The sequence below is a fragment of the Ceratosolen solmsi genome, unplaced genomic scaffold (genome assembly GCF_000503995.2).
Source record: "Ceratosolen solmsi marchali unplaced genomic scaffold, CerSol_1.0 scaffold48, whole genome shotgun sequence".
NCBI lineage: Eukaryota > Metazoa > Arthropoda > Insecta > Hymenoptera > Agaonidae > Ceratosolen > Ceratosolen solmsi.
In genome coordinates, this window is record NW_011948440.1 from 636,401 (window position 1) to 645,547 (window position 9,147).

Here is a 9,147-nt window from a genome sequence, read left to right on the forward strand (position 1 = left end):
ATAAGGTTACATAAGGTGCACATTATATTCTATACAAACAAAAGGAAAAAACACCCTAAACATTTACTAATTGGACCACGTATCGGATATTCTTATTGTTTCATAGATATATTATCGCTAAATTTTCTGAATGATAACAACACTCTTATCAATATCTTAATAATTTATCATAAGTGTATTGTTTTTTTTTCTTTCTTTCTTTCTTTTCCGTTTTAAGAGACAAAACGTCATTGGCAATTGTATTTGTCATTATAAAATTACATGATGCTTCTTAACACAGAAGCACCAGTCAATTAATATTCAATCACACTACCAATGATTTATTTCGTTAATAAATTAATCCTTATCTTTCTGTTATTTGATACAATAATTATTATAAAATTGCAAAAAGCTTCGTCGATTAATTTAAAAGATCCATAATGATTATCAGTTTCATTCGGTCAAGCGACTATTTTTAATAAGAAAAATTTTCAATCTTAGACATCTTGCTTTTTCGATTAATATTCATTGTTGCACGGTATTTCGACTATTGTTATAAATAAAATTGTCATAACTTTACTCTTCGTCGTACAAAACAAACGCCCTTAAACTGAATAATAATGATTAAAAAAAAATGTTGTTTCTATAATAAAAAGCCGTTTTATGATTAAAATTGCGATACTTGTTGCGGTGCAGTTTGCAGCATTCTTGCCGATGCATTTGCCAAGATAAATTATTGGAGTTGTCGTAATGGGGTGCGAGTTGGACCGCGCGGTTATCTAAAAAGAGCCAGCGTTGCGCACCTGCCGTACTCGCATCGGCTGATTCGTTAAACGGGCATGCTCGACGATTCGAAATTGTTTTTACTGCCCTTGCGGAAGACGTGGGGCAGGAGCTCGTGGGTCGTCGTGACGAGGGCCTGACGCATGTCCGGGCTCGCTATGTATACGGCGAAGTCGCCGAACTCGCTGAGCATCTGCCGACAGACGCCGCAGGGAGTGGTGAGACGGCCGTCTATCCTGTCGGCGACGATCCCGATCGAGCGGAACCTCTGCCGGCCCTCGGACACGGCCTTGATGAGGGCGCAGCGCTCCGCGCATATCGTCACGGAGAACGAGGCGTTCTCGACGTTGCAACCCGTCCGCACCGAGCCGTCCTCGCAGAGAAGGGCCGAGCCCACCTTGAACTTGCTGTAGGGGGAGTAGGAGAAGCTGCGGGCGCTCGCGCTCTCGCGTATCAGCTTCTGCACCTCCTCATCTGTCAACAGAGTGTTTAGTCGTGGGGTAAGTCCGACACTTGTGCGCTTGCGAGGCCTGGCAACCAATGCTGGGATGGTCTGAGATAAAAAACATGATAATAATAATCGTAGTAACAATGATGAAGGGAAAGAACAAGCGTTACTTAATTGGTGCTCGAGGTTACGAAGGCTCGTTGAATTTTGTGGGGCTATCAACGGAGAGGATAAATTCGATTTTAAGATTGTTATCAACCCTGTTGATTATTTGTATGCCAAACGTGGGGCTTACTCTAATGATATTGTCATCTTTGCGCCGACTTACGTAATGCTAAATGCGTTGCTTTTCTATTTCCGTAAGATAAAACTCATTGGGAGAGATGCTTTATCTATGAAAATTTCATAAACTTTATTGTTTTACCTATTTAAATTATACAAATTTTGTGTTCTCGTATGCTTGTGCGCTTGTGCGGGCGCGCGCGTGTACGTGATCGGGTGGATGAGTAAATGAGCAAGTGCATGCATGCCGATTATATCCTTGTTAAAATCGTGTTTTTATTATGTTTCAAGACTCGAGGTTATTCGATAATAATAATATAATATTACCAAGGGTTTGTTCTTAAAATTTATCTTATTTACGTCATTGTTCCGTGCTCCACTCAATAAGATTAATATTGATAATAGACAATGCAACTTTAGCACGGTGTTTACGTGGACGAATGGAGTAGTAAGGAGAAGGAAGTCGATTTTTACATTCAACTGTCAAATTGTTTATAATTAAGAAAAATGTGTGCGAATAATATGTACTAAAATAATATTGAAAGCTTTGAAAATAATTTAATTGATTATATAAGAATAATGCATCCAGAGTGCTATCTCTTTAAAGCATTTCCAGGCTTTTCAAAATAATATTCGGGATTTGTTCATTATTGTTGAAATAATAATCTCGAAGAACTCAAAGGGTAAAACTTTTTATTGTGAAAAGTTATAAACGACTATCGACGTCTCAATAAATTTTATACCGTAACAAACATATTATAAGAAATTATTTATAAATCTCGATCAATTTACAAATATAGCTTACAATTTCTTATTTATTTGATAAATCGATTTATATAAGATTATTTGTTCTAAAACGACTAAGCGCTGAATAAAATTAAAAAAAAAAAAAAAAGAACGTAAATATATTTACAATCTTTTAATAATAATAATAATAATAATAATAATAATAATACAACAACGAAAACGAAAACTTATTTTTTTATTGTGAAACACAAAACTTTTATCGTTTAGTATTTATCAAAATATTGCTGAATCGATTATTATTGAAATTACTTGTAATTGAAAGGAAAAAAATATTAAATATATTTAAAATATTACGTTTATCAGTAGACATGTTAAAGTGCGACAACAGAAAAACGGTAAACGCAAAATTACTTTGATTAATTTACATGATAAGCTTTGAATGTCTATTATGTTTTTGTTCAAATACATTAGTTGGAAAGATAATTTTCATGCAAATATATAAAATTGGTTGTTTTTTTTTCCTTTTTTTCTTTCTTTTTTTTTAACATACACGAATAAGAATTTTATTCGCAATAATTTTCAAGACGAATTAATATATATTTTCGAACATGCAAGAGAAACGAGAAAGAGAAAAACTTAATTTAAATGCATGATAATTGAAGGAAATTTAAATAAATTGTCAAGAAATGGTCAAAAAAATATTTTTACTCTTTAAAATTAAATTTAAAATCAATGCTTGTGAAATGCAATTGAATATGACCGATCGTTCTTCCAATTATTTAAATTTTAATTGTCAAAGAAAAAAGTATCCATTCGATAATTAATAAATTTATTTGCATTGCGACAAATAAATATTTAATGCACATACTGTAGAATATACAGTAGTAACATTAGTGATATTTATACGTAAGTCAGAGCAATATTTGTAGGTTAAATTCTGTTGTCAAAGCATAACTTATGCTTTTAATGTTAGCATTTACTAGTTATCATTATTATTATTATATTATTGTAAAGTTCATCGTGAATTAAACTTTTAACGAGTGACCAGTTCAGGTTTATCGTCTTTTTTTTACATGTACATGCTGATTTTCGTTCATAAGCATAATCAGCAGTGCATTAGATTTGTCTAGCACAGATTGATGGAAATACAATTGAATTCGCATTGTGGACAGAAAAATCTATTGTACATGGTAAAGAAATTATAAAACAATCCATTACTTTCGCATCACGTAATTGCTCGAAATGCCTTTACTTTTATGGGCATAATGTTGGCAATTTCTTAACGTAAATGCCCATAAAGTTTATCAATGCAATCACCAATTTGCTTGAAATTATTAAATAAATTTACCAACAATTTGAACGCAACGCATTTACGATGTCTTTATCCTTCTACAATGATTACTTAAGATTTTTTAACGTATCGTTCATTGTTTATGCACGTATGCCTTATCGATTGGGCTTTTCTCTCTCTTTTTTTTTTTTTTTTTTTTTTTTTTTTTTTTTTTTTTTTGCCATTGCAATGCTAAAGCTACTGAATACAAAATACTGTAAACAATAAGCGTGTGACTCTCTTGAAATTCCCTTCTTCCCGTCTGCTCATAAAAATGGAATAATTTAACGATACACAGCGCACTATCAATGTCGTATTAACTATGCGCGCGAAAAACTAACATTGGCAACTATATTTTTAATTTGAAAGTGGGCGGATATTATAAAAAAAACCCAAGTGTATATTTACCGAGTTGGTCGAAATCTATCAAACTGCCAACGCTCATTACAGACTGTACCTAGAGAATTGTTATATTATTTCAGCTTTCAACTCTAATGACAAGTGATTTACAATAGTGACAATATCAGCTGCTCTGAAAAATACGTGGCCTACGCATTAATGATATATTACGTTGAAATTATGCTCCCTTCTCTTTTAGCTCTGTCTCTTTTCTCAACACGCAGCTGCTTAGAATTGATTTAAAAAAGTACGCGTCTACGATAAACCTAACCTCCGATAGCGATACCTTGGCCATTGAAAGGAGCCTATAATGGGAAAATTAAATGTCAAATAATTGTCTAAGCGTGCGAGACTGAGACTATTTATACTTAATATTTCATTTGTTCAAGATGTGCATTGGTGGTGTGGTCGACGATAGCATTGATGTTACTTGTGCATCAATAGCTTAATACGATTGTGCATAATCATAACGATTATTAATATATCAGGCTTGAATAAAACAAAATATGATTTATCAAATTGTTATGCTCATTGTAGCTTTATTACACTATATATGCAATTGCTTTAAATAAGCTTCATTTATTGTAATAAAATACTAAAGAGCTACATAATAAAATAAAATTAAAATTTTTTAAATAATTATCAGACTTTGGATACGCTATTTTTACACGTTTAATTTAATGATAATAATGATAATAATGATAATAATAATAATAATAATAATAATAATAATAATAATAATAATGATAATGATAATAATAATGTTAATAATAATAATGATAATAATAATGATAATGATAATGATAATGATGATAATAGTATGTATAATAATTAAGATTTGTCGGTGTTTGAACATTTGAAAGTTTTTCAAAAAATATTTATTTGACAATGTCAAGGGATGTAATGTTTTTGAAACTTTTCAATCTTAAAAGTTTTCTCAATTCTCAATATTGGCTTTCATTATAAAATGGATAAAATTTCCAACAACTTAATAAATAATCTATCAAATCTAAAAGTTGGAAGAGTAAATAAAAAATCTTAAATTTCATAATATATTTAACAGAATTCAGTGGTATCAACTAATTTACCAAGCTACCTTAATTTTAATACAGATTTTAAAAGACGCATAGGTAACATAACAAATAGAAGAATCATCTTCGGTCTGTCATCGTTCTCTGCATGTTACACATGACTCATATGCATTAATAGGATATAAAAAGATTTTAAAATAAGATAAGAATTTTTTTCTGACATCAGTCATTCCTATCACGAAGAGGTGTATGTGGCTTATGGGGTGAAGCGACTGGAGTTGTATTTGTACTTTTGGGAAACAATGTCTTGTGAGGAGATGAAATGACATGCATATTTTCTTTTCCCAATCCAAGTTGACGTCGTTCATCAAACTTTAGCTTTTCATTGGCCTGATGAAGTTCGTTGATGAGATCACTTTTTGATTCAAGTTCCTAAAAACACATGATGCATGAATACTGAATAATAAATCTATTAATAAAACTTTTTGACATTATAAAATTTACACATTGAAACTTACATTTTTGAAAAACTAAATAACATATTTTATTAAATGCTTTAGGACTTTTTGGATTTATAACATTTTGGACTTTTCTTTCTTTTAGAATACATTCAATAAATTATAACAAAAAAAAAAAAAAAAATAAATATATATATTATCATATAAATATATTTATATATTATAATTATTCATGTAAATATTTTTGATAAAAAATTTAATAATAATATGAACACGCAGTAGACTCTGACTTAATAATATCTTGTTTTTATCTATGTGAATATGAAATTTTTAAGTTTTAATAAGTAAAGGGACCATATCCAGTATAATCCAATCACAATAGTGATAACTGAGACTGCACGAACCTGTCGCAATCGAAGAAGATCAACCTGTTGAATATCTATTTTTTCCTGTAATTGAGACATTTGTTTTATCCTCTGTTTGTGATTATTCTGATTAATTGTTTCTGTATATTTATCCGAAACTTGTTTGCACTGATCTTTTAAATGTTCACAAATTCGTTCATATTCTTTCACTTGCCTGTAAAAAATATTCATCATTATGATTTATTTACTCGTGAATAATTAACAAAAAATATTTATCCGATTTACTTTTCAAGCTTTTCTCTCTCAATTTGTTCACTTTCAAGACCTTTTGTTAATACGCTAATTTCGTCATCATATTTAAGTCGCAATTCATCAAAGTCGTATTTTCTTTTCTATAACAGAAGTAATGATAAATAAAAAAAATGCATTTTATATTGAAAATTCATGAAGCCTGTAATTTAATGTAATCAAATTTACCTCAATTTCATCTCTATTCTCTTTAAGAATTTTTATTTCTTTCGTCAGCTTTGACAACTGTTGGTTCATCTACAATACAACATTTTAATTAAAAATACTTTCAAATATCAAGGCTTCTCTTACTTTCATTAAATAAACGTACTTCGGTCATTTCAGTTATATTACACTGTAATTGTGTCGTAAACGAAAGACCATTTCCCTCAATTATTTGATTTTTATTATCCAACTGCTGCTGAAGTTTAATATTTTGCAATTCTAATTGAGATAGTTCGATTGATTGACCGTCATTTATTTCTTCTAATTTCAATAACATATTCATCGCCTCGCTCAGTCTATCAGACATTTGGCAGAGATTTCCTTTTAACTAATTAAATACAAAAAAGAAAAATATCATATACTAACATTTCCGAGATTGAGCAACATTCATCCGTACAATTATTTGATACCATAACGTTACCTCAATAATTTGTTCACACTTTGATTTACATTCCTTCTGAGCTTTACTAAGTTCATGTATCGTAACACTCTTTAAATTTTCTATTTTCGCATTAAATGCTGTCTTGGCTGTGTTAATTTCAGTTACGCTTTGTACTTCCAATTGATTAATAATATCCACTTTTTCTTCAACTTTATTCGTAATTGAATGCAGTTCTTCCTGTACCATTTTAGAATCTTGTACAATCGACTCAAATAAATCGCAATATCCCGTCAGAGAACCTTCGTTAGTTTGCAATTCTTTTTGCAGTCTTTCAACTTCAGCTTCACTTTGTGCAAGTCTATGAGTTAAAGCGGCAACGGATGCTTGATTTTCAGACATCACAACATCGAAGCGACGTCTTCTAGCAACCATTTCAGCCGATTCCATACGGATCTGATCTTTTAGATTTCTTAACTCTTCTTTCTTTTCCATCAGTTCTGCTTCAGCGCGGTCTAATTCAGCTTGCAAACTTTGACTAAAACTTTCCTAAAGGCATTATGTCGTAATGTATTACTAATTTAATTTATCGCAATTCTAATGAAATGAAATAAGTATAGGAACATTTATTATTGCTACAGGATATAATTATTTTAATTAAAAAATATCATGATTTATTTATTATAAAAAAAAAGGCTGATATTTTCTATATTTGAGAATATGGTAAATATTAGAGAGAAAATTCATAAGAATAAAATAAATAAGCCTTTGTTCGTTAAATTTATAAAAATCTAAATAACGTAGTTATGTATTCGTTAAAAAAGAAAAGAAAAAATCCTACTTGCGTTTCAGCTGTACACTTCATTTCCTCCAATGCCGCTGTTAATTGAATTATTTCCACATCTTGTTGTCCCAATTTCGTAGTTAAAGTATCTTTCTCATTTTCCAAGTGATCCAATCGACAATTATATTTCTCAGTGGCTTTACGCAATTCTTCTTCAGAAACATTTTTTGCTTCTCGCGTCAATGCATCAGTTTCGGCAATTACTCTTTTTACTCTTTCCTCACTTTCAGCTCTACACGCGTTTAAAGTTTCTCTTGTAATTGCTTCTGCATTTTCGACCATTTTATTTCCACCCTCTTTCATTCGTTTTTTTTCATCTTCTATTCTCTTCTCCATTGCCTGTTTCACCTCAGAAAGTTCCTCGTTTCTAGCTGATGTCATCTGTAATGCAGCAAATTCATTAATATCATATACAGATAAGTACAAGATAATACATAAAAAAAAAAAAAAAAAACAAAAAAAAAACAAAACTTATTTACATTATCAAGCTCTTTCAAGTATTCGCTTCTAGCTTCCTCTAGTAAATCCTTTAATTTCGTTCGTTCTTCTATATTTCTTTTTGATATCAATTCTAGTTCAGTTTTATGCACTGCTAATTCTTTAGTGTACTTATCATTTGCCAATTCCAACTGAGTTTTCATCTCACTCATAGTACAGTTCATCTATATTGAAATTATAAAAAATATTAATACGCGAGATTAAATTAAGTGTGAAAAAGTTAAAGATAGCAACAACAACAACAACAACAAAATTAATAAGTCATTCGTACATCTTTGTATAAGTCTTGTACGTCTTGAAGTTCCTCCGTTAAAAATCTATTAGTTTCATTAGTTTCTGTTAATTTATGTTTTAAATCTGTTACGATTGTTCGATTGGTCTCGAGTTTCTGCTCAAGATTTTCTCGTTCTTCATTGAAATTATCTCTCGATAATTCTGCTTCATGTTCGTACGCTAACTTTAATTTTACAATAAATGTTCTAATTGTTTTAAGAAACCTTTCAACATCTGGATGGAAGGACATACTTTTAACGTTCCACTTTCCATCGGAATTATCATAATCGATATATTCTTGTAGTACTCCAGTCATTTCTCCAATCAGTTGTGGATCGATTGTTAAAATCGCAGGATTATTATCATTATCGATACTATGAAAACTATCCTCAAAGTTAGCTACTTGATTTTCTGATTTTTGCAGCTAAAAGAAATTGTTAAAAAAAAAATAATAAAAATTATTAATTCAAAATAACATAGAAAATATCGATTTATTCATTACAGAACGGCAAATAAATTTATAACAATATACCTCTATTTGTACGTTAGTTAACGTGTGCTCTGTTTTTGATTGAAATTTCAAAATATCCGTCACTTGCAAGTCTTTCGTATCCAACGTATCATTCATATCTTCGTGTATTTTATCCAACTTTATGGTCGCTACTTCGAGCTTCGTCATTTGATTAATTAATTCATCTTGTTCTTTTTGCTTTCGTAATTGACGTTCTAAATTGCTAATCGTTCTCTTAAACTCTTCTTCAATTTTCCTCTTCTCATACATTTCTTCTTCCTGACTTTTCAAAATAAAAGATAACTGG

General features: G+C 30.4%; 2 protein-coding genes across 3 annotated transcripts in view; both read right to left on the reverse strand.

The window, feature by feature from the left end:
• Positions 1-398: 398 nt before the first annotated feature.
• On the reverse strand, positions 399-4,312 carry LOC105365574 (probable cytidine deaminase). 2 transcript variants are annotated; one of them, XR_912973.1, is made up of 3 exons: positions 3,978-4,312; positions 1,381-1,602; positions 1,153-1,315 (listed from the first exon to the last, which is right to left on the reverse strand). XR_912973.1 is itself a non-coding variant. In XM_011503775.1 (2 exons), exons 1-2 carry the CDS (start codon positions 4,012-4,014, stop codon positions 809-811), a joined length of 465 nt encoding a protein of 154 aa, XP_011502077.1. In that variant the 5' UTR covers positions 4,015-4,297; the 3' UTR covers positions 399-808. The 2 variants fall into 2 exon arrangements, 1 of the variants encoding a protein (XP_011502077.1); XM_011503775.1 differs by lacking the exon at positions 1,381-1,602 and having other exon boundaries at positions 399-1,236; positions 3,978-4,297.
• A 765-nt stretch (positions 4,313-5,077) lies between these two features.
• Positions 5,078-9,147, reverse strand: part of LOC105365620 (centromere-associated protein E) — a 7,358-nt gene continuing 3,288 nt past the window's right edge. The window contains exons 4-13 of the mRNA XM_011503834.1: positions 8,862-9,143; positions 8,328-8,753; positions 8,038-8,220; positions 7,556-7,939; positions 6,757-7,263; positions 6,442-6,663; positions 6,300-6,368; positions 6,108-6,214; positions 5,862-6,036; positions 5,078-5,431 (exon numbers count right to left, since the gene is read on the reverse strand). Of these exons, the coding sequence (XP_011502136.1) occupies positions 5,222-5,431; positions 5,862-6,036; positions 6,108-6,214; positions 6,300-6,368; positions 6,442-6,663; positions 6,757-7,263; positions 7,556-7,939; positions 8,038-8,220; positions 8,328-8,753; positions 8,862-9,143 (2,565 nt within the window). The 3' untranslated portion in view covers positions 5,078-5,221. The remainder of the gene's footprint in view (positions 5,432-5,861; positions 6,037-6,107; positions 6,215-6,299; positions 6,369-6,441; positions 6,664-6,756; positions 7,264-7,555; positions 7,940-8,037; positions 8,221-8,327; positions 8,754-8,861; positions 9,144-9,147) is intronic.